The 26,318-nt window shown below is 44.8% G+C and overlaps 1 protein-coding gene across 1 annotated transcript in view; it reads left to right on the top strand.

The window, feature by feature from the left end:
- Positions 1-7,730: 7,730 nt before the first annotated feature.
- Positions 7,731-26,318, top strand: part of LOC112224306 (zinc finger protein 385B) — a 135,565-nt gene continuing 116,977 nt past the window's right edge. Inside the window, exons 1-2 of the mRNA XM_042319695.1 lie at positions 7,731-7,940; positions 8,110-8,460. Coding sequence (XP_042175629.1) covers positions 7,823-7,940; positions 8,110-8,460 — 469 coding nt within the window. The 5' untranslated portion in view covers positions 7,731-7,822. The remainder of the gene's footprint in view (positions 7,941-8,109; positions 8,461-26,318) is intronic.

Raw genomic sequence — 26,318 nt, 5'->3', positions numbered from 1 at the left:
AACACAGTGTCCAAAGAAGGGCCGGAAGTATACAGAATGGTGTCGTCTGCGTAGAGGTGGATCAGAGACTCACCAGCAGCAAGAGCGACCTCATTGATGTATACAGAGAAGAGAGTCGGTCCAAGAATTGAACCCTGTGGCACCCCCATAGAGACTGCCAGAGGTCCGTACAGCAGACCCTCCGATTTGACACACTGAACTCTATCAGAGAAGTAGTTGGTGAACCAGGCGAGGCAATCATTTGAGAAACCAAGGCTGTCGAGTCTGCCGATGAGGATGTGGTGATTGACAGAGTCGAAAGCCTTGGCTAGATCAATGAATATGGCTGCACAGTAATGTTTCTTATCGATGGTGGTTAAGATATCGTTTAGGACCTTGAGCGTGGCTGAGGTGCACCCATGACCAGCTCTGAAACCAGATTGCATAGCAGAGAAGGTATGGTGAGATTCGAAATGGTCGGTAATCTGTTTGTTGAAACCCCCTCACTAGGCATTATAATGGGATAGGAAACCCCCTCACTATGCATTATAATGGGATAGGAAACCCCCTCACTAGGCATTAGAATGGGATAGGAAACCCCCTCACTAGGCATTAGAATGGGATAGGAAACCCCCTCACTTGGCATAATAATGGGATAGGAAACCCCCTTGCTTGAGATGATAATGGGATAGAAACCCCCTCACTAGGCATTATAATGGGAGAGGAAACCTCCTTGCTTGAGATGATAATGGGATAGAAACCCCCTCACTAGTCATTATAATGGGATATGAATCCCCCTCGCTAGACATGATAATGGGATAGGAACCCCCTCACTAGGAATTACAATGGGATAGGAAACCCACTCGCTAGACATTATAATGGGATCGGAAACGCACTTGCTAGGCATTACAATGTGGTAGGAAACCTTCTCGCTAGGGATTTCAATGGGACAGGAAACCCCCACGCTAGGCATCACAATGGGAAAAGAACCTCCCTCGCTAGACATTATAATGCGATTGAAAACCCCCTCGCTAGACATTACAATGGAATAGGAACCCCCTCACTAGGAATTACAATGGGAATGGTAAACCCACTCGCTTGGAATTACAATGGGATAGGAACCCCCGTCACTAGCTATTAAAATGGGATAGGAAACCCCCTCACTAGGTATTACAATGGGATAGGAACCCCCGTCACTAGCTATTAAAATGGGATAGGAAACCCCCTCACTAGGTATTACAATGTGATAGGAACCCCACTCGCTAGACATTACAATGGGATAGTAAACCCCCTCACTAGGTATTACAATGGGATAGGAAACCCACTCGCTAGACATTGTAAATGGATAGGTAACCCCCTCGCTTGTCATTATAATGGGATATTAAACCACCTCGCTAGACATCATAATGGGATAGGAAAACCCCTCGCTTGACATGATAATGGGATAGGAAACCCCCTCACTAGGCATTACAATGGGATACAAAACCCACTCGCTAGGCATTATAATGGGATAGGAAACCCACTTGCTAAGGTTTTATAATGGGATAGGAAACTCCCTCACTAGGCATTCCATTGCGATAGGAAACAAATTCTCTAGGCATTATAATGCGATTGGAATCCCCCTCGCTAGACATTATAATGGGATAGAAAACCCACTCCCTAGTCATTACAATGGGATAGGAAACCCACTCGCTAGGCATTACAATGGGATAGGAAACCCACTTGCTAGGCATTACAATGGGATAGGAAACCCCCTCTCTAGAAACCCCCTTTAGGAACCATTCTAGATTGTATTGGAAAGCAGCCCTCAAGGCAAATGAATGACAGATAGATTGCTTGGAAATCTTCTCTTTATCTGTAGTGCTGGGTTTTGTTTTGGGGCTTTGCACCTGCTTTGTTCTCTAAGCTGACAGGATGTCCCTGTAAGACCTGCTATGTTTGTGTTTGTGTGTGTTTTTGTGTGTGTTTATGTGTGTGTTTTTGTCTGTGTAGTGGCCCTCTAAGAACCTGCCATGTGTCCACATCTCGGATCTCTTATTGAAGAGTACATCTGACACCAGCTGTGACTCAGACACTAGAGAGTCTCTCTGAGGGCTTCTGGGGGATCTCTGGGGTGAAGAGGAAAACAAACAGTCAGGATTGAAGTTGATCTAAGCTATTGATAATTTTCCGAATGTGTGTGTTCTGAGTTGTCTTCTTCGCATCTTTCAGAACACATAAACATCCTGTGTCATCTGCCACACACCCTCAGATAAACATTGAGAGAGAGAGAGAGATTCTGTCAAATAGTGTATTTCTAGGAACTAGCTGCAGAGTGGCGTGATGTACTGTAACTTGGCATAACATCTCCATTTTTTTGCCTGTTGTTATTATACTTCTTTGAAAGATAATTCTCCCCCCATTTCATGTCAGTGGTATGTCAAAGAGACTTAAATTCCATTCAAACAGATCAGTATAGTGTTATGTTGTTTGTGTGTGCATTGTGGAGGCCAGATCAGTATAGTGTTATGTTGTTGGTGTGTGCATTGTGGAGGCCAGATCAGCATAGTGTTATGTTGTTGGTGTGTGTAGTGGAGGTCAGATCAGTATAGTGTTATGTTGTTGGTGTGTGTAGTGGAGGTCAGATCAGTATAGTGTTATGTTGTTGGTGTGTGTAGGGGAGGCCAGATCAGTATAGTGTTATGTTGTTGGTATGTGTAGTGTGGAGGCCAGATCAGTATAGTGTTATGTTGTTGGTGTTTGCAGTGTGGAGGCCAGATCAGTATAGTGTTATGCTGTTGGTGTGTGCAGTGTGGAGGCCAGATCAGCATAGTGTTATCTTGTTGGTGTGTGCGCTGTGGAGGCCAGATCGGTATAGTGTTATGTTGTTGGTGTGTGTAGTGGAGGCCAGGTCAGTATAGTGTTATGTTGTTGGTGTGGGTAGTGGAGGCCAGATCAGTATAGTGTTATGTTGTTGGTGTGTGCAGTGTGGAGGCCAGATCAGTATAGTGTTAAGCTGTTGGTGTGTGTAGTGGAGTCCAGATCAGTATAGTGTTATGTTGTTGGTGTGTGCAGTGTGGAGGCCAGATCAGTATAGTGTTATGCTGTTGGTGTGTGCACTGTGGAGGCAGGACCTCCACTACTGGCTGGGCCTGGAAACGTCCAGGATTACTCACTTGCCTGTTTCCACTTCCATTAGTATTAGGCCTACAGTGCATTAGGGCCAACACAGCTAAGGGTTTCCCCTGTGCTGTAGGACATAGCTGAGAGTCCTACACAGTGCATTAGGCCTACAGTGCTTTAGGCCATAGTGATGGCTTTCCCTCTGTATTGTGTATTGTGTACTGTAGGACCTTCAGAGCTTCAGGGGAGAGTGGGAGCAGGGAAGAGTAAGAGCAGAGCACTCTATCTGCCATGGAGCTCTAGAGTTGCAACCTGGACAAAAGAGTGTGGGGAGAGTGGGGAAGGAAGGCAACACTGATAGTACAGTAGGCTTCCCTTAATGCTACAGACAGGACATGTCCCGAATTATACCCTATTCCCTACGTAGTGCATTGATTTTGGCGAAGGCCCATATGTCCCTGATCAAAAGTACTGCACTATGTAAGGAATAGGGTACAATTTGGGACGCAGAGACAGTGTTGGGTTGATTAATGATTGACTCCACCTCAGATACATCTCTATACTACATTATTTGTAGCCTGCTGAATTATGACTTTTGACAAACGGACATGCTCTTATATGATGTATTATTTTTCTGAACCCCCTTAGGATTTTAAACGGATGCATTATCAGGCTGAAAACATCTTTACTTGGTTCAAAGAGGAAGTATAAAGATTATGACATGGTAGTTGATGTCGTAAGGATTGTTATAATACCAATGCAATGCCATACCAATAACTCAAAATACTCAGGGAGTGGAGTACCATTTGAAGTTGTAGTAGGCCCATTTCCTAGTTGCTAGAGAGCCTTTTTATTTCTCTATTTGGTTAGGTCGGGGTGTGATTTGGGTGGGCATTCTAGTTTTTCTATTTCTTTGTTGGCCGGGCATGGTTCCCAATCAGAGGCAGCTGTCTATCGTTGTCTTTGATTGGGGATCATACTTAGGCAGCATTTTTTCCCACCTTAGTTTGTGGAATCTTGTTTTTGTGTAGTGCCTGTGAGCACTCCAGTCGTTACGTATTGTTTGCTGTTTATTGCTTTTGTTGGTGAGTTTCATTTTAATAACATGTGGAACTCTATGCACAAAGCGCCTTGGTCCGCTAATTTCAACGAACGTGACAGAAGATCCCACCACCCACGGACCAAGCAGCGTGCCCAGGAGGAGTGGAGGATATCCTGGACGTGGGACGAAATCATGGCAGGAGACAGAAACCTGCCGTGGAAGCAGGCGGAGGCAGCGAAGGAGCAACAGCGACAACAGCGGCGGCCAAAAAGACAGCCCAAAGGACAGCACACGGGGTGGACACACGGGGTGGCCACATGGGGTGGACACACGGTGTGGACGGCGGTGCCGAGGTGTGCTAGAGCGAGGTGTGTGGGAGAGTGCTAGAGCCCGCCTGGGATTCAATAGAACAGTGCGAGGAGGGATACCGGAGAATGGAGTTTGCGAGGAGTATGCAGCAATGTAGGTGTTTGGAAGAGCGTGTCACCAGTCCGGTGCAATCTGTGCCAGTCCCACGCATCGGGCCTCCAGTGCGCCTCCCCAGTCTGGAATGTTCTGTGTCTCCTCCCTGCACTCGCCCTGATATACACCTCCAGAGCCCAGTACGTCCTGTGCTACCTCCCCACACTCGCCCTGAGGTGTGTGTCACCAGCCCGGTGCCACCTGTACCGCATCAGGCCTCCAGTGCGCCTCCCCAGTCCAGTACGTCCTGTGCCTGCTCCTCGCGCTCGTCCTGAGGTGGGTGTCACCAGTGATGATCCATGGCCCGGAGCCTCCAGTGATGATCCATGGCCCAGAGCCTCCAGTGATGATCCATGGCCCGGAGTCTCCAGTGATGATTCATGGGCCAGAGCCTCCAGCGACGGTCTACAGTCCAGAGCCTCCAGCGACAGTCTGCAGTCCAGAGCCTCCAGCAACGGTCTGCAGTCCAGAGTCTCCAGCGACGGTCTGCAGTCCAGAGTCTCCAGCGACGGTCTACAGTCCAGAGCCTCCAGCGACGGTCTACAGTCCAGAGTTTCCAGCGACGGTCTGCAGTCCAGAGCCTTCAGTGATGGTCTGCAGCCTAGAGCCTCCAGTGGTGGTTCCCAGTCCAGAGACACCTGCGAGGGTTCCCAGTCTGGAGCCTCCGGCGACGATCCACGGTCTGGTTCCTCTGGCAACGATCCACGGTCTGGTTCCTCCGGCAACAATCCACGGTCCGGAGCCTCCGGCGACGATCCATGGTCCGGTTCCACGGTTCCACTGTCTTCCTTGCCCTCCGTGGTCCCCTAGCTCCATCAGGCCCCCTGTCCCCTTTTAGCTCCCCCAGCTCCCTGTCTTCCTGGTACTCTTGGGCACCTAGCTCCGTCTGGCGCCCTGTCCCCCTTTAGCTCCCCCTGCTCCCTGTCTTCCTGGTACTGTTGGGCCCCTAGCTCCGTCTGGCCCCCTGTCCCCCTTTAGCTCCCTCAGCTCCCTGTCTTCCTGGTACTCTTGGGCCCCTAGCTCCGTCTGGCCCCATGTCCCCCTTTAGCTCCCCCAACTCCGTGTCTTCCTGGCCCTCCTTGGTCCCTTAACTTCGTCTGGCCCCCTGTCCCCCTTTAGCTCTCGCAGCTCTCTGTCTTCCTGGCCCTCCTTGGTCCACTAACTCCGTCTGGCCCCCTGTCCCCTTTTAGCTCCCCCAGCTCTCTGTATTCCTGTCCTCCTTGGTCCCCTAATTCCGTCTGGCCCCCTGTCCCCTTTTAGCTCTCCCAGCTCCCTGTCTTCCTTGCCCTCCTTGGTCCCCTATCTCCGTGGCCCCCTGTCTCTCTGTCTGATGGAATGACCATGTAGGACCTCACACTCAGTCAGATCTGTCTCTTTCCTCGACCCTGCAGCAAGGAACACTGCTCTCTCTGGTAATCTCATCTGTTAGGGGGGAGGCACACACACACACACACAATATCTTTCCACAGAGTCAGCCCCAACAAAGCGCTGCAGCATCCCTTCCTTCTCAGTGTGTTCTCCTTACTTCATCTAACTAGGCCAACCACTGAATACAGCAACTTTGCTTTTACAGAGAAAGTTTGGGATATTTACACAACCTATTGAATGGTGATCATTTTCGCTGTGCTTGCCTTGCTTACTTGACTGTGGTGTAAAATGAAAAGTATGCTGAGGGAAGGGGTTGGTAATAAATTAAGCTGAATGGCCACAGCACTGAGCCCTGAGGAAGTTTGTGAAGGAAGTTTATCTGTCAGTATTAGAGGCCTGCAGCTGCCCATAGAGATTACCCAGTCTGTGTCAGAGGGATTGTGTGTGTGTGTGTGTGTGTGTGTGTGTGTGTGCGTGTGCGTGCATGTGTGTAAGACGGATTATCTTACTGTCCAGTGAGAGGGACACGTAACATGGCCACACTGCACGAATACTTCACCCTCATAATACAGCCTTCCTATTCATTACAGCCTCACAGACACAGTCTGTGTCCCAAATGGCACCCTATATCCAATATAGTGCATTACTTTTGACCAATAGGGAATAGGGTGCTATTTTGGACGTACCCATACAGTATCATACACAGGAAGCTACTGCAAGGGGAAGTTCCGGTCAATCAGAATTCCGGTCAATCAGAAGCTTCTGCTGCTTTTCCTTTTCATCCAGACATCATATCCATGGATACAGATTACCCTTGTGCCTGGCCAGATACCATACAAGAAGTATAATATCAGATTTGCAAACATTTTAGATTAGATTTGCAAACATTTGCAAAGATTTGCTGCTGAAAATGCAGTATTAATGTGAACGTAAATTATTTTCTTTGCGCTTACAAAGGGATATTTTGTGGGTTTTAGGTATACAGTAATTCCCAGTTCAATACAGCAAGACATTTTTCATCCTCTCGTTGCCTATGTCAGCACTCCGGAGCTGTAGTACCGCTGCGATGTCCAGAGTTGCAACTCATTAATCAACCATGACAAATGTAATACTATATGGAGATAAAATTCACTTCACCTAGTTGAAATATTTCAGCTTTGAATGCTGATAGAAGTAAATGTATGCTGTGTGTTGCTGTGTCTGGATTGGATGGGGATATATACAAAATTCACCATTTGAAATATTTAGCTTCAAATGTGGATCTAAGCTGATGGGTTGTTTTGTCGTGTCTGGGGATTGAGAGACTGCCCGCTCTGTCGTATGTTCCGTCCCGTGTCTGTGCTGCAATTGAGGGTTGTGTAACACCCATGGGCAGTGGACATGTGAATTGGGCTCTATCCCCCTCTGCTTCCTCTGTGAGGGCACACATACACACACACAGCGCGAGGGAAACAGATGGGCACAGGAGGTCACTTACCAGCAAAGCTGTATTCACATAGTATTCGAAATCTCTCGAATACTTTCAGCGTTTCTTTGAGCCTGCCTTGGAGTGCCAGATAGGCAGAGATTGCAGTCTGTAGACTATTCCATTGGTTCCATCGTGTCAGTCAAGCTCAATCAAGTGCAGATCAAATATTTGAATGATTTCATATACTATTTGAACCCAGGTCTGGACAGCAGCCTCGCCCCGGCCCCATCCCGGCTCCACAGGTAGAGAGGCTGAATGATGCTGTGGCACCAGACTGTCAGACAGTATAGCTACACTATCAGAGGTGGAGCTGTGTTCTAGCTCTATAACAGGAAAGAATAGAGATTCAGAATCAGACACCCGCTTAGTGTCTACTGCTCCTCTAACACAGTCACAGTTGTATGTTGCTTCCACAGGAGAGGGAGACCCTGATTCAGCACTGTATTTTACAATCTGTAGAATGTAGCCTAAACATCAATTTATTTATGTTTAATTGGAGAGTGATGTTACAAGGAGGATGTGAGTATTTGCCATGGCTGTGTATGTGTGTTTTGTACGTGAGTGAGTGTGTGTGTCTGTCCGTCCGTCTGTCCATGTGTGTGCGGGCCTGTGTGCGTGCCTGCACCATGCTTGCTTTCCAGTAGCAAAGTCTGTCATTCTAATCCACTGTTGTCACTGTTTTCTGCAGGTATGAAGACACCGCTCAGTCCGGCCCACTTCATAGAGCATGGCCGGATGGCCTTTCCGTTCGGAGGCTGTCTGGAGCTGAATCAGCTCACAGGGATGGAGCCTACCACCAACGGCCAGGGTCAGATAAACATGGACCTACAGCAGCAGGAGAAGAAGCTGTTCTACTCGATGTGTGAGGTGTGTAACATCCAGCTGAACTCCCAGGCTCAGGCCCAGGTGCACTACAATGGGAGATCCCACCTGAAGAGGGTCAAACAGATGAACAATGGGGAGGCTCCGGCACCAGCTACTGGGTCTCTACCCACCTCTACGCTGAGCTTCAGTAGAAGCACCACCAGCAGCAGTACAGGTAGGCCTGCAGTGAATTTCTGTCAATGTTTTAAAAATATTTGTTTGGTTACATTTCTCGAGCCCAATCCCTCAGCTGTTTACCAACACAATTGACGCCTGTAACCAGGGAGTCCCATTAAGGTCAGACGAGAGACCTGACTAAGAGGTCTGTAGTGACTAACCCTGGCTCACCCAGGGAGAGGGAGCACTCTCCTACACCCACAGATAACTCTGTAGAAATAGCAGGGCTTGGACGGTAGTACTCTCTCTTCTAGAGGCATAAACAGACTAGAGGTGATGGTGATGCATGCTGAGTTAGTTTGCAGCATTTGACTCAGAGACATATCTATGTCCCAAATGGCACCCTATTCCCTCTAGTGCTTATGGGCCCTGGTTAGTAGTGCACTAAATACATAGTAGGGTGCCGTTTGGGATGCACACATGGCTTCATCATCCCTCTCAGCCATTTTGTTGTTTTCTTTCACTGCTCGGTTTAACAAACTTTGCTCAGAGGCCCTTTTATATTATATTAGTTGGGAAAATGAATATTAATGTTAAGCTTTCTATGTCTACAGTGGCTGGCGATAGAGGGAAATAAATCAGTCCGTTTGCTGGGAGTTTGAGGTGTCTATTATGAAATACTTTAGTCCTTTGCCATGGCAGTCAGTGTGTGTATGTGTGTTGTTTTCAGTAGCACTGCTCTGTTTACTAAAGCTGTAATCTTTGCCTCCACACTCTCACCAGTAGTGGCCTAAGGATTTTCATATCCTTTTGATTTTACATAGTATTTGACTGGGTGCCAAATTCTCTGTGTTGACCTATGGGTGACGTTTGCTTTTGCATAAGTTGTTTGTAGTTGTTAAAACAGAGGATTTCATATAAGATAGGAACACGCTAATTTCATGAAACAGTGCTTAGTGATTAGAGCTTAGTGATTAGTGATTAGTGCTTGGTGATTAGTGATTAGAGCTTAGCGATTAGTGATTAGTGCTTGGCGATTAGTGATTAGTGCTTAGTGCTTAGTGATTAGTGATTAGAGCTTAGTGATTAGTGCTTGATGATTAGTGCTTGGTGATTAGTGCTTAGTGATTAGTGCTTAGTGATTAGTGATTAGTACTTGGTGATTAGTGCTTAGTGATTAGTGCTTAGTGATTAGTGATTAGTGATTAGTGATTAGTGCTTAGTGCTTAGTGATTAGTGATTAGTACTTGGTGATTAGTGATTAGTACTTGGTGATTAGTGCTTGGTGATTAGTGCTTAGTGATTAGTGATTAGTGATTAGTGCTTGGTGATTAGTGATTAGTGCTTGGTGATTAGTGATTAGTGATTAGTGCTTGGTGATTAGTGCAATGCCCATGTTTTTTACTCCTTGTTTAAATACAATCATTTTGACTGTTTAGTGCCTGGCTGTAGAAATGTTCTGTTGACTTGATTCTGTTCTGGTCAGACTGGAGCAAAACAAATTGTTATGACTTCTATGAATGGTGGGGGGAGGAGTCAAGCGCAGAGAGCAGGTAGTTCCGTACGTGGATCTTTTATTCCAATGACAGCGGAAAAACGGACATGCAGAACACAAGGGCGCATGAAACAACCCGTCCAAATAAACAGGACTAAAACTGTCCGGAAAAATAGAGATCACAATAATCAACCAACACCATAAAACAGAGAACAAGCCCGCACAATAACCAGTGGGCCTAGTGCCCTTAAATAGCCTACAAACAAAACTAAACTCAAAACAGGTGTAACCAATTAGACCCAACTAACAGGAACAAAAGGAAAGGGAATCGATGGCAGATAGTAGGCCGGCGACGACAACCGCCGAGCGCCCCCCGAACAGGAAGAGGCACCATCTTCGGCGGGATTCGTGACACAAATGCTCCGTAGGCAGAGGATAAAGATAGTCTGTCCAGACTGGCTGAAAGAATGTGTGGAACTTAAATTGCATTGCAATTTAAAAATCAAGACTTGAACAGACAAAGCAAATTCATTGGTAAATAATAACTATGTTGTTTTAAATGCCTGAGTTGTAATATAGTGACAGTGACATTTTATCTGAAGTTTGGTTAATTATCCAAGTTTATGCAATATGGCCATGAAAAACATGTTGACAGCTGGTGTTCAGACATTTAACACACTGTAGTTGAATGGTTTACAATGCAGTGAGTATGATTCTTGAATGATGTACATGCCTTGAGGTTGAATTCGGATTGATTTACAGATGTATAGATGGAGTCAAACACGTTATCTCCTCTATATCCTCCCAGGCTGACAGGACAGAGTGATGGAGTGGGTCACAGTGTCAGTGATAGTGACAGTGGTGCTTAGAGTAGTAGAGGAAGGATTGAGTGTGTACTTTCCCTACCAGGGGAGCTTATCTGTGCCTCCATCATAGTGGTGTGTGTGTGTATGTGAGACAAGGTCTGTGGACTGTCCCAGCCATGACAGCTGGTGCCCCTGGGAGATCGAGGGGGGTTAGGCGTCACATGGCCTGGGTCCTTCCTGCTGTAACACCCCACCCCCTTCTACATACAGGCACGCATGCACGCATGCAAACACGCATACACATACACACCCCACAGCAGAAGCAACATCAACTCTCTGTGCTGGTGCCCCACATACTCTCAATAAATAGCAATTAGAGTGAAAAGTGCTGCAGGCCTCACAGGCAGCTCATGCGAGAAAGCTTTTCATGCTACAGTACAGCAGACGGTTAATGTAGTGAATACCGGTCACAATAACATCTGTGCGTGTAGGGGGGGGGGTTAATGTAGTGAATACCGGTCACAATAACATCTGAGTGTGTAGGGTGGGTTTAATGTAGTGAATACCGGTCACAATAACATCTGTGTGTGTAGGGGGTTTAATGTAGTGAATACCGGTCACAATAACATCTGTGTGTGTAGGCGGGGGGGTTAATGTAGTGAATACCGGTCACAATAACATCTGAGTGTGTAGGGGGTTTAATGTAGTGAATACCGGTCACAATAACATCTGAGTGTGTAGGGGGTTTAATGTAGTGAATACCGGTCACAATAACATCTGTGTGTGTAGGGGGGTTAATGTAGTGAATACCGGTCACAATAACATCTGAGTGTGTAGGGGGGTTTAATGTAGTGAATACCGGTCACAATAACATCTGTGTGTGTAGGGGGGTTAATGTAGTGAATACCGGTCACAATAACATCTGTGTGTGTAGGGGGGTTAATGTAGTGAATACTGGTCACAATAACATCTGTGTGTGTAGGGGGGTTTAATGTAGTGAATACCGGTCACAATAACATCTGTGTGGGTAGGGGGTTTAATGTAGTGAATACCGGTCACAATAACATCTGAGTGTGTAGGGGGTTTAATGTAGTGAATACCGGTCACAATAACATCTGTGTGTGTAGGGGGGGTTTAATGTAGTGAATACCGGTCACAATAACATCTGAGTGTGTAGGGGGTTTAATGTAGTGAATACCGGTCACAATAACATCTGTGTGTGTAGGGGGTTTAATGTAGTGAATACCGGTCACAATAACATCTGAGTGTGTAGGGGGTTTAATGTAGTGAATACCGGTCACAATAACATCTGTGTGTGTGGGGGGGTTTAATGTAGTGAATACCGGTCACAATAACATCTGTGTGTGTAGGGGGTTTAATGTAGTGAATACCGGTCACAATAACATCTGTGTGTGTAGGGGGGGGTTTAATATAGTGAATACCGGTCACAATAACATCTGAGTGTGTAGGGGGGTTTAATGTAGTGAATACCGGTCACAATAACATCTCTGTGTGTAGGGGGTTTAATGTAGTGAATACCGGTCACAATAACATCTGTGTGTGTAGGGGGGTTTAATGTAGTGAATACCGGTCACAAATAACATCTGTGTGTGTAGGGGGTTTAATGTAGTGAATACCGGTCACAATAACATCTGTGTGTGTAGGGGGTTAATGTAGTGAATACCGGTCACAATAACATCTGAGTGTGTAGGGGGTTTAATGTAGTGAATACCGGTCACAATAACATCTGTGTGTGTAGGGGGGTTTAATGTAGTGAATACCGGTCACAATAACATCTGTGTGTGTAGGGGGGTTTAATGTAGTGAATACCGGTCACAATAACATCTGTGTGGGTAGGGGGTTTAATGTAGTGAATACCGGTCACAATAACATCTGTGTGGGTAGGGGGTTTAATGTAGTGAATACCGGTCACAATAACATCTGAGTGTGTAGGGGGTTTAATGTAGTGAATACCGGTCACAATAACATCTCTGTGTGTAGGGGGGGGTTTAATGTAGTGAATACCGGTCACAATAACATCTGTGTGGGTAGGGGGTTTAATGTAGTGAATACCGGTCACAATAACATCTGAGTGTGTAGGGGGTTTAATGTAGTGAATACCGGTCACAATAACATCTCTGTGTGTAGGGGGTTTAATGTAGTGAATACCGGTCACAATAACATCTGTGTGTGTAGGGGGTTTAATGTAGTGAATACCGGTCACAATAACATCTGAGTGTGTAGGGGGGTTTAATGTAGTGAATAAAGGGTCACAATAACATCTGTGTGTGTGGGGGGTTTAATGTAGTGAATACCGGTCACAATAACATCTGTGTGTGTAGGGGGTTTAATGTAGTGAATACCGGTCACAATAACATCTCTGTGTGTAGGGGGTTTAATGTAGTGAATACCGGTCACAATAACATCTGTGTGTGTAGGGGGGTTTAATGTAGTGAATACCGGTCACAATAACATCTGAGTGTGTAGGGGGGTTTAATGTAGTGAATACCGGTCACAATAACATCTGTGTGTGTAGGGGGGGTTTAATGTAGTGAATACCGGTCACAATAACATCTGTGTGTGTGGGGGGTTTAATGTAGTGAATACCGGTCACAATAACATCTGTGTGTGTAGGGGGTTTAATGTAGTGAATACCGGTCACAATAACATCTCTGTGTGTGGGGGGGGGGTTTAATGTAGTGAATACCGGTCACAATAACATCTGTGTGTGTAGGGGGTTTAATGTAGTGAATACCGGTCACAATAACATCTGAGTGTGTAGGGGGTTTAATGTAGTGAATACCGGTCACAATAACATCTCTGTGTGTAGGGGGTTTAATGTAGTGAATACCGGTCACAATAACATCTGTGTGTGTAGGGGGTTTAATGTAGTGAATACCGGTCACAATAACATCTGTGTGTGTAGGGGTTTAATGTAGTGAATACCGGTCACAATAACATCTGTGTTTGCAGGGGGTTTAATGTAGTCAATACCGGTCACAATAACATCTGTGTGGGTAGGGGGGTTTAATGTAGTGAATACCGGTCACAATAACATCTGAGTGTGTAGGGGGTTTAATGTAGTGAATACCGGTCACAATAACATCTCTGTGTGTAGGGGGGTTTAATGTAGTGAATACCGGTCACAATAACATCTGTGTGTGTGGGGGGTTAATGTAGTGAATACCGGTCACAATAACATCTGTGTGTGTAGGGGGGTTAATGTAGTGAATACCGGTCACAATAACATCTGTGTTTGCAGGGGGTTTAATGTAGTCAATACCGGTCACAATAACATCTGTGTGGGTAGGGGGTTTAATGTAGTGAATACCGGTCACAATAACATCTGTGTGGGTAGGGGGTTTAATGTAGTGAATACCGGTCACAATAACATCTGAGTGTGTAGGGGGTTTAATGTAGTGAATACCGGTCACAATAACATCTGTGTGTGTAGGGGGGGGGTTAATGTAGTGAATACCGGTCACAATAACATCTGAGTGTGTAGGGGGTTTAATGTAGTGAATACCGGTCACAATAACATCTGAGTGTGTAGGGGGGGTTTAATGTAGTGAATACCGGTCACAATAACATCTGTGTGTGTAGGGGGTTTAATGTAGTGAATACCGGTCACAATAACATCTGTGTTTGCAGGGGGTTTAATGTAGTCAATACCGGTCACAATAACATCTGTGTGGGTAGGGGGTTTAATGTAGTGAATACCGGTCACAATAACATCTCTGTGTGTAGGGGGTTTAATGTAGTGAATACCGGTCACAATAACATCTGTGTGTGTAGGGGGTTTAATGTAGTGAATACCGGTCACAATAACATCTGTGTGTGTAGGGGGTTTAATGTAGTGAATACCGGTCACAATAACATCTGTGTGTGTAGGGGGGTTAATGTAGTGAATACCGGTCACAATAACATCTGAGTGTGTAGGGGGGTTTAATGTAGTGAATACCGGTCACAATAACATCTGTGTGTGTAGGGGGTTTAATGTAGTGAATACCGGTCACAATAACATCTGTGTGTGTAGGGGGGGGTTAATGTAGTGAATACCGGTCACAATAACATCTGAGTGTGTAGGGGGTTTAATGTAGTGAATACCGGTCACAATAACATCTGAGTGTGTAGGGGGTTTAATGTAGTGAATACCGGTCACAATAACATCTGTGTGTGTAGGGGGGGGTTAATGTAGTGAATACCGGTCACAATAACATCTGTGTGGGTAGGGGGTTTAATGTAGTGAATACCGGTCACAATAACATCTGAGTGTGTAGGGGGTTTAATGTAGTGAATACCGGTCACAATAACATCTCTGTGTGTAGGGGGTTTAATGTAGTGAATACCGGTCACAATAACATCTGTGTGGGTAGGGGGTTTAATGTAGTGAATACCGGTCACTGTGTACTTTGTGTGTGTAGGGGGGTTTAATGTAGTGAATTCCGGTCACTGTGCACTTTGTGTGTGTAGGGGGTTTAATGTAGTGAATATCGGTCACTGTGCACTTTGTGTGTGTAGGGGGTTTAATGTAGTGAATACTGGTCACTGTGTACTCTGTGTGCATAGGGGGTTTAATGTAGTGAATACTGGTCACTGTGTACTCTGTGTGCATAGGGGTTTAAAGTAGTGAATTCCGGTCACTGTGTACCCTGTGTGTAAGGGGGTTTCATGTACCGGTCACTGTGTAGTGTGTGTGTGTGTGTGTGTGTGTGTGTGTGTGTGTGTGTGTGTGTGTGTGTGTGTGTGTGTGTGTGTGTGTGTGTAGCAAGGGATCATAGTGTGAAGTGTGTGGCAGGGGGGTTAATGAATGGGACATAATGGAATGTTATGTAGGGCCCTATAAAATCTGTAAATGTTTTGCCAGTTTATTTATTTATTTATTTTCTCCAGTTTTCTGTTTCTTCCCTCCCTCTCAAAATCACACTTTTTTAATAGAAAAACAACTACATTTGATGTTCTAAGTCCACAACAATTCTTAAACCACACCAGGAGACTACTTTTAAGGTCTGGGACAAATCTAAGAAAAGCTCATTTTTGGGTGTATATACCATGTAATTCACGTGTGCACCACGAAAATACTTGTTTGGTTAGCAGTGTTTCTGTAGCACACATGTAATTGCAGAGCTTGCTGCACAAATCGCAATGGGATGGATGCAAATAATCATGATATCATTCTGAAAGGTAGACTACTTTGGGAAAGCCTTTCCATCTACCAGAAGACGGTGATCATTATTAGCATCATCACTAACGGAGCACATGATAGACTAATGCGCATGATTTGTCTGAGTAGAAATAGGAGATTTTGACTCCTTGTCAGTCGACACACAGCTGTTCTTTTTTAGTTAGATCAGAGTGGATGTCCTTTTATCGAGCTGGATGTGATGAGTGACGAGCTGGATGTGACGATCACATGGCAGTTAGGCGGCAGTTGAGCCTCAGCTACATTTTTAAACACATCAGGAGTGTCTGTTGTTTCACTAAAACTTTAAAGAGTCATGACATTATTTGGGTAGTCTGAGCCAGACGTATGTAATTACAGCTGGTGGACTGGAAACAGGCCTATGGTGTTTGTGTGGAGGGACTGATGATACACACACTCACACACACGCATGCATGCACACAGCACACACTCACACACATACACCGTCTCTGGTTTAGAGGGACTGATGATGCCCTCGCCTCTTCTACAGTTTCTCTGTGTATCACAGTGTCTCACATTTCAACTAACTGGGTCAACTCGGCAGCCTCCACAGCAAGGCTTCATGGCTTCATGTAGATGGGTCTCTTCTCACTCATCATCACAACAGCCTTTTGATAACTTAATCACAGTATGTACCCCTTTACCTTTCCCTTAGACATGGACTTGTTGTTCACTCATATTCAATTGCATAAACTAGAGTGGAGCTTTTATCCTAGTGCCCTCACTCCCCAACCAACTGTGTAGATTTGATGGGATCGCATAGGTGTTAACAATATAATGGTTGCCCCATCTTGCCCTCTGCTAGGCCAGATGGAATAGTTGGATGAGGGCTGGGGTTCATTTTGGATTCGGGGTCCGTGAAACAAACCTTAAACAAGCATTCCACTAGATGGCAGTATTCACATCTTCAAAAAATATTTTTCTCTCAAAATGTTGTTCATGCGATTACAGCAACTGCGCTCAAGTTCATTGTAGGTAACCAAACTCGATTAACTTCTCCGTGCAGTCACTCATATTCATTCAGGGTTGTTTTAGGCCAGAATATGTTTAGCATCATCTTTCTGGGGGAAGTTTGTTATTTACTCTGAGTGAGTAATGTTTTCTGTTTGAGCCAGGGGCCACATGACATCCTGTTATGTATTCATATTTGGCAGGTCGGTCTAAAATGATATTTGTTTGAATTAAGTTATCAGGGAGTTGTTGGCAAACCGTCCTCACAACATCCCAGCCGTGGGTGATGTAGCTTTGCTTAGTTGTATTATGTATACATTGGCAGTTTAAAGCTGAATTGCAGTATACAACAAACAAGCACACCAACAAACATAACAGAAATCAGAGAGTCACAAAGCGAAGCAGAATGTTGCTGATGATGAGTGGACTGGAAAACCCATCACAATCGCATTATTTAGATTAACTGCCTGTTTATTTAGTTTAACCATCCTGGAATTCATCTGTTAAAATGTCAATTCAGTGGGATTGTTTTTCAAAAGGTAAAGTGCTGTGTAATTGCTACAAAGTAAAATGCAGATTACACACCTGGAATTTTCAAAGCGACGCTCAAGTCTTCTAAATCAAAATGTAATGGCATCTGTTGAAAGTAGTAAATGATGAATAGCCAGACAGTCTCTGATTTATAAAGTGGTGGTGCCTCTTACCCTGACACCATTTTACATATTTGACTGTGGCTGCCTGGGAGAACATACTTTGTGTGTGTGTGTGTGCGCATGCGTGCGCTCGTGCGTAGCACCTGGGGATGTGTGAAACTTACTCCTCAGCCTTAAGTGTCCTGCTTTGGTCGCCTCATTAGCTAGCTTTTGAGGTGGTGCGCTCGGCTTTGACGGTTGAGGAGGATGGTCACGTGTGTTTGTGAGACAGAGAATTTGCGCCAGGTACGGGCCAAATCGGAAGTGGTACTCGCTAAGCAAGCAGACGTCCTTTACACGTGCACGTATACATGTTTGTGTGTGTTCTGCACCATTACAACTTTCTCCAAACAGATGGTGATACCAACAACACCTCTCCTATTGTCCAATTATGTCCAGAATGTTCTATTTACTTTTCTCCCTCATAGAAACAACTCCTGTTTGTGCAATATAAATTATGCAAATAAGAGATCACATTTTTCATATGAGAGCAGCTCTGCATGGGAGATTTGGTATTTAAACAACATCAAACGTTGTGTGTCTGTCAACCAACCAGGCACCAGGTCGTTAAGTTCCTCAGTGAGTTTTCTGATGAGCTGGCTCGGAATAGGAAAACGTCAGTTAGTAGATACTCGACCAAACCTGTCAACCCAGCACCCTGCAATGCCTCGGTTGGGTTATATTCCTGCAGGGATGGGGCAACCTGCAGTGGATTTACTAAACTCTATGGTCCCTGTGGCTCGGTTGGGTTATATTCCTGCAGGGATGGGGCAACCTTCAGTGGATTTACTAAACTCTATGGTCCCTGTGGCTCGGTTGGGTTATATTCCTGCAGGGATGGGGCAACCTTCAGTGGATTTACTAAACTCTATGGTCCCTGTGGCTCGGTTGGGTTATATTCCTGCAGGGATGGGGCAACCTGCAGTTGATTTACTAAACTCTATGGTCCCTGTGGCTCGGTTGGGTTATATTCCTGCAGGGATGGGGCAACCTTCAGTGGATTTACTAAACTCTATGGTCCCTGTGGCTCGGTTGGGTTATATTCCTGCAGGGATGGGGCAACCTTCAGTGGATTTACTAAACTCTATGGTCCCTGTGGCTCGGTTGGGTTATATTCCTGCAGGGATGGGGCAACCTTCAGTGGATTTACTAAACTCTATGGTCCCTGTGGCTCGGTTGGGTTATATTCCTGCAGGGATGGGGCAACCTGCAGTGGATTTAATAAACTCTATGGTCCCTATGGCTCGGTTGGGTTATATTCCTGCAGGGATGGGGCAACCTGCAGTGGATTTACTAAACTCTATGGTCCCTGTGGCTCGGTTGGGTTATATTCCTGCAGGGATGGGGCAACCTGCAGTGGATTTACTAAACTCTATGGTCCCTGTGGCTCGGTTGGGTTATATTCCTGCAGGGATGTGGCAACCTTCAGTGGATTTACTAAACTCTATGGTCCCTGTGGCTCGGTTGGGTTATATTCCTGCAGGGATGGGGCAACCTTCAGTGGATTTACTAAACTCTATGGTCCCTGTGGCTTGGTTGGGTTATATTCCGGCAGGGATGGGGCAACCTGCAGTGGATTTACTAAACTCTATGGTCCCTGTGGCTCGGTTGGTAGGAATTGATTCCCTAAGAACTCACTGTACTGTAGGTGGCTTTGGATAAAAGTGTGATCTTAGTGGCATATCTGTCTTCTCCGTCTCTTCACTCAGCTCGCTATCATGAGCCAGACTAGTAGAAGGACAACTTTCAGGGCCGTGTCTGTCTGTGGATACTAAACCCAAAACTCTGCTCTGTCATGTTTTTCCACCCAGCTTCTAGCACACTTTCATTACCCCAGGCCCTGATCACAGGTCACATCACCAGTCAGCCTATAACCAGATATAACCAGATTATATTACTAAGTCATTTAGGTGAGTCATGCGGTCTGCTGGTAGTCTTGCTACACACTCTAAGGACATGACCAGGTCAGGCCAGGCATGTTACACCAGGGTAGCAGTTAACTCTAAGGTCAGAGTAGGATATCATAGGGCCAGGGCAATTAAGGCAGGTCAGAGTAGGGAATGACAGGGCTAGGGCAATTAAGGCGGGTCAATCCTTCAGTTAAGGATCCACCTCTCTAAAGTGAAGTGTTGGTCCCATGTTCCATGAGCTGAAATAAAATATCCCAGAAATGTTCCATATGCACTAAAAGCTCATTTCTCTCAAATTGTGTGCACAAATTTGTCTACATCCCTGTTAGTGAGCATTTCTTCTTTGCCAAGATAATCCATCCACCTGACAGGTGTGGCATATCAAGAAGCTGATTAAACGGTATGATCATTACACAGTTGCTCCTTGTGCTGGGGACAATAAAAGGCCACTCTAAAGTGTGCAGTTTTGTCACACAACACAATGCCACCGATGTCTCAAGTTTTGAGGGAGCACACAATTGGCATGCTGACTGCAGGAATGTGAATTTCCATGGGGAGACAGGTAGCCTAGTGGTTAGAGCATTGGATTAGTAACCGAAAGATTGCAAGATCGAATCCCTGAGCTGACAAAGTAAAAATCTATTGTTCTGCCCCTGAACAAGGCAGTTAACTGGCTGTTCCTAGGCTGTCATTGAAAATAAGAATTTGTTCTTAACTGACTTGCCTAGTTATATAAAGATTAAATGAAGGCTGCTAGCTAATGAGTGCAATCCAGCTCATCAAATTATACATATATAGGTAGGAGCTACCAAATGTCATTTATGGTGAGTTTGGACATTTACAAGCGAATGCCAACAAGAGACATTGTGTGAAGTGAAAAAAGTTTTGATGCATGCTTGTCTGAAGGAAGAACAGTACTGGCACTGAGGCAGCTGTGTCTGTGTGGAGTCTGGAGTTGCTAGGGCAACGGGCCTGCCTGCTCTGCTCCGAGAAGATGGGGGAGGAGCAGATGGTCCAAGAACAGAGAGGAGAAAAGGGTAAGGATATCAAATAAAGGCAGTGGCAGCTGTACAGATAACTTATCCAAGGGCTTTGACAACCCAAACATGGTAGAAAGCTTAAACAATATGATGCCCCATCACATTATTCATTCAGTAACTTAATTAGATACCTAGACAGTTAAACTTATGGGTCGCGTTAACGCATAATAATAGAAAACACGTAAGGATTCTCTTTCTGCGTTTTGTAAAAGCAGATCTAATGTAATTTCTGCTCGGTATCAAACTCATTTTGTGCTTCTTTAGCACTTCTCCACTGGAATGAGTGAACGGGCATTCTGTCAGCAGACAGTGCTCTGACTGATGAGTGAACGGGCATTCTGTCAGCAGACAGTGCTCTGACTGATGAGTGAACGGGCATTCTGTCAGCAGACAGTGCTCTGACTGATGAGTGAACGGGCATTCTGTCAGCAGACAGTGCTCTGACTGATGAGTGAACGGGCATTCTGTCAGCAGACAGTACTCTGAGTGATGAGTGAACGGGCATTCTGTCAGCAGACAGTGCTCTGACTGATGAGTGAACGAACGGGCATTCTGTCAGCAGACAGTACTCTGACTGATGTTTAGCTACTTTTCTCGGTGTAGCCAACCTACTTTTTTCTCAGGTAAAATTTAAGACTAACTTTAAGCAAAACATTTGGAAATGTAGCTGACTACATTATTTCTATGATAAACATTAGTAATAAGAAGGCCAAGCATGGTTTTTGCAAAAAAAGACCTTGCTTTTTCATTGTAAGCTCATTTACTTGTGTGGCTGCCAGCCAAATAGCATTGCACTTCTGTTGTCATCTGATGAAAATGAAGCAATCTTCTGCCAAATGTGTTGCACTAATGTATTTTCTGTGAAGGAAAACTATAGTTGCAAGTCCCTGATCACTCTATTGAAGCACAGAAAACACTGTTGACTTTCAATATAAAACACAACCCCTGTCAACACACAGCTGGTCTCACTGCTCCCACTTTCTCCCATTGTGCGATTTACAAAGAAACAAGTGACTGGCTGAACCGTTCTGGGGAACTATGGTAAGCTTCATCATGTAAAATAATGTGACAGGTGAAATGAAGAACACAATTTGCTTCATCTGCTAAAGTATTGTACAAGTTGACTGCAGATATTGTCTTAAAAAGTAGCTACAAATATTTGAAAAAAATGTTTTACTTGTACTGAAAAACCATCCTGTGGCTATTTCCAAATACCCCGGTACACGGTATTACGCCCAAGTCTAAATGTAAACAACTAAAAGAGAATTTATCTTCTGAATAAAGGCTACCTGGGGTGGCAGGTTGCCTCGTGGTTAGAGCATTGGGCCAGTAACTGAAAGGTTGCTGGATTGAATCCCTGAGCTGACAAAGTAAAATCTGTCGTTCAGCCCCTGAACAAGGCAGTTAACCCACTGTTCCCTGGTAGGCCGTCATTGTAAATAAGAATTTGTTCTTAATTGACTTGCCTAGTTAAATAAACACACCTGTCACAGGGAATCTTCCAGTGTTGCCCCGAACTCACAATGCACTGCACACTGTTTCAACTGAGTAACTGTACCTGCTTTTTTTCAAATACAAAACCTTTCAGCAATGAGAAATGGCTCAAAGTGTCCCTTTAGAATGTCATTCATCTCATCAAAAGTTTAATCCTTAGGTTTCTGTGGTTGAAATAGATTCCGTAGTACTCCAAACATTTGTGAACACATCACACTTAGCAATGTGGATCAATTGTTAGTAATCTTCAATGTGTTGTTCCATGCATTCAATATACAATGACCACAACCCAACGTTGTTTTTAAATTCATCCCATTCGTCGAAACTGGGCCATTGTACTCCCTGTACCAACAACATTTGTGTCTTTTCCCCCAAGTTTAGTCCATTTTTGTCGCTCGTCACCAATATTTACAGTGGTATATTAACGAGGCAAGACGCTGCCATGCTGTTAAGCTTCAAGATGAATACAGAATGACTTCACATGTGCGTTCCCATAATGTACTTTGACCTTGACTATGCTACGGCAACCTACGCATACTAATATTACTATTAACGTTATACTGTAATGTTGTAATTAACCATGTATTTATTATAGGCTAATACACGACAGCATGCTAAAGAAAGGAACGGGTAGGCAAACACACACTAAGGACAGGTCAGGGCAGGGCAACCCTCCAGTTACTGGACCACCTCTCTAACCTTGATGCTACAGAGACTGGCAACACATGCTAAGGACATGCCAGAGCAGGAAAGGACAGGGTATAGTATGACAGGGCAGTGACAGGCGGGGCCAGGATAGTACTGCTTGGGTCAGGCCACTTGTCTACATATCGTGGGTGAACAACTCTGTCACGGTTGAAAGAGTAAGGACATCTCACTACTAGCGTGTTGGCAGGGTGGCTTTCTGCCAGACTATTTGTATTTAAGGCAGCCAGCACACCTTACCATGGGTTGCCTCAGCAGACTGGTATTTCATACTGTTTAGAATGTAAGTCTTGGGTTACTATGTAGACACACTGACTAGAGTGTACTGAACTGGTAGAGGCTTTCTGGGAATTCAGTTGTATATGTCCTTGGATTAAATATTCATTTGAATAAAAGATTTTTAGGGTTTTTTAATGTTTGGAAAAATAACAATACTGTATTTCTCTCTCCGCACCATTGTAAAAAAATAAGTATGTTTTTATGTACAGTACTCATTACTGCTTAAGGCCTATTATGCACCCTCCATGTGGTTCACATTATGTGTAATGAACATATTCACATTCACACAGTATGCAAATGTATAAAACCTTACTTTGTTGTAACATATTACCATTGCACACAATTTGTAGTAGGATATTACCATAACACACATTAGAAAGGGGGGAAATTCAACATTTTGTTGATTTACTAATACCGTCATCCATCTATTTTGGCCTGTTTATCAAAAGTGTTGGAAAAACTTGTCTATAATCAACTGACTGGCTTTCTTGATGTCTATAGTATTCTCTCTGGTATGCACTCTGGTTTCCGCTCAGGTTATGGATGTGTCACCATTGCCCTTGATTCTAAGCAATGCTGTGCTGCTATTTTTATTGACTTGGCCAAAGATTTTGATACGGTAGACCATTCCATTCTTGTGGGTCGGCTAAGGAATATTGGTGTCTCTGAGGGGTCTTTGGCCTGGTTTGCTAACTACCTCTCTCAAAGAGTGCAGTGTATAAAGTCAGAAAATCTGCTCTCTCAGCCACTGCCTGTCATCAAGGGAGTACCCCAAGGCTCAATCCTAGGCCCAATGCTCTTCTCAATTTACATCAACAACATAGCTCAGGCAGTAGGAAGATCTCTCATCCATTTATATGCAGATGATACCGTCTTATACTCAGCTGGCCCCTCCCCGGATTTTGTGTTAAATGCTCTACAACAAAGTTTTCTTCGTGTTCAACAAGCTTTCTCTACCCTTAACCTTGTTCTGAACACCTCTAAAACAAAGGTCATGTGGTTTGGTAAGAAGAATGTCCCTCTCCCCATAGGTGTGATTACTACCTCTGAGGGTTTAGAGCTTGAGGTAGTCACCTCATACAAGTACTTGGGAGTATGGCTAGACAGTACACTGTCCTTCTCCCAGCACATATCAAAGCTGCAGGCTAAAGTTAAATCAAGACCTGGTTTCCTCTATCGTAATCGCTCCTCTTTCACCCCAGCTGCCAAACTAACCCTGATTCAGATGACCATCCTACCCATGCTAGATTACGGAGACATAATTTATAGATATAGAATTTATAGATAAGCCTCACTCCCCCGTATCTGAGATATCTACTGCAGCCCTCATCCTCCACATACAAATCAAATTAAATCAAATTGATTTATATAGCCCTTTGTACATTAGCTGATATCTCAAAGTGCTGTACAGAAACCCAGCCTAAAACCCCAAACAGCAAGCAATGCAGGTGTAGAAGCACGGTGGCTAGGAAAAACTCCCTAGAAAGGCCAAAACCTAGGAAGAAACCTAGAGACGAACCAGGCTATGTGGGGTGGCCAGTCCTCTTCTGGCTATGCCGGGTGGAGATTATAACAGAACATGGCCAAGATGTTCAAATGTTCATAAATGACCAGCATGGTCCAATAATAATAAGGCAGAACAGTTGAAACTGGAGCAGCAGCACAGCCAGGTGGACTGGGGACAGCAAGGAGTCATCATGTCAGGTATGGTGAGGTATCCTGAGGCATGGTCCTAGGGCTCAGGTCCTCCGAGAGAGAGAAAGAAAGAGAGAAAGAGAGAATTAGAGAGAGCACACTTAAATTCACACAGGACACCGAATAGGACAGGAGAAGTACTCCAGATATAACAAACTGACTCTAGCCCCCCGACACATAAACTACTGCAGCATAAATACTGGAGGCTGAGACAGGAGGGGTCAGGAGACACTGTGGCCCCATCCGAGGACACCCCCGGACAGGGCCAAACAAGAAGGATATAACCCCACCCACTTTGCCAAAGCACAGCCCCCACACCACTAGAGGGATATCTTCAACCACCAACTTACTATCCTGAGACAAGGCCGAGTATAGCCCACAAAGATCTCCGCCACGGCACAACCCAAGGGGGGGGGGCGCCAACAACACCCATTCTGCCAGTCATGTTCTGTTAAAGGTCCCCAAAGCACACACATCCCTGGGTCGCTCGTCTTTTCAGTTCGCTGCAGCTAGCAACTGGAAAGAGCTGCAACAAATACTCAAACTGGACAGTTTTATCTCAGTCTCTTCATTTAAAGACTCAATCATGGACACTGACAGTTGTGGCTGCTTTGCGTGATGTATTGTTGTCTCTACCTTCTTGCCCTTTGTGCTGTTGTCTGTGCCCAATAATGTTTTTCCATGTTTTGTGCTGCTACCATGTTGTGTTGCTACCATGTTGTTGTGTTGCTACCTTGCTGTGTTGTCATGTTTTACTGCATTGCTGTGTTGTTGTCTTATAGGTCTCTCTTTATGTAGTGTTGTGTTGTCTCTCTTGTCGTGATGTGTGTTTGTCCTATATTTATATGTTATTTATTTTAATTTTATTACTGTTACGTCCGTTGTTCAATGAATGAGACCAAAGTGCAGTGTGGAATGTGTTCGTGATATTTAGTACTGAACACCGAACAAAACAACAAATTACAAAACCGAACGTAACATTCTGCAGCGCTAGACAGCAACTATGCAAAAACATGATCCCACAATTTAAGGTGGGAAAAAGGGCTGCCTAAGTATGATCCCCAATCAGAGACAACAATAAACAGCTGCCTCTGATTGGGAACCAGACTAGGCCAACAAAGAAATAGAAACATAGATTTGCCCACCCAAGTCACACCCTGACCTAACCAAATAGAGAATAAACAAGGCTCTCTAAGGTCAGGGCGTGACACGCGCCATATTGCTGAATGACGCTGAATGGCACTCAAAAATCGCTAGGATCATGGTGAAAGTGGCCGTAAGTAGCAAAGGATCATGGTCAATTAAGTTGTTTTCATTTCTGCCTGAGAGTCAACCCATTGCTGCTAAATCCGGAAGCCTTGGTTCTCTGTCAGGAACGCGCAAGCCTTTTGTTGTGTTTTTCCTGTTTCATATGGATTAATCACATCGTATGTGGTATGAGTTACATTGTTCAACAGATGTCACCTGCGTTCAAATTTATAAAAACATTTAGCTATATCCTATATTGTCTCAGGTTTTTAGTTTATTTGTGTATCGGTTCTCCCTTAATGATACTATCTCTTTATGCATCCCCTAAAGTTCAACCAGGCCTACAGTATCCTGTATAGTCTTATGTACTTAATCCCTTTTCATTTATAACTCCATTG

Source organism: Oncorhynchus tshawytscha, linkage group LG03, assembly GCF_018296145.1.
Source record: "Oncorhynchus tshawytscha isolate Ot180627B linkage group LG03, Otsh_v2.0, whole genome shotgun sequence".
NCBI lineage: Eukaryota > Metazoa > Chordata > Actinopteri > Salmoniformes > Salmonidae > Oncorhynchus > Oncorhynchus tshawytscha.
Note: the sequence above shows the minus strand (reverse complement) of the source record. Positions and strands in the feature narration are given on the sequence as shown.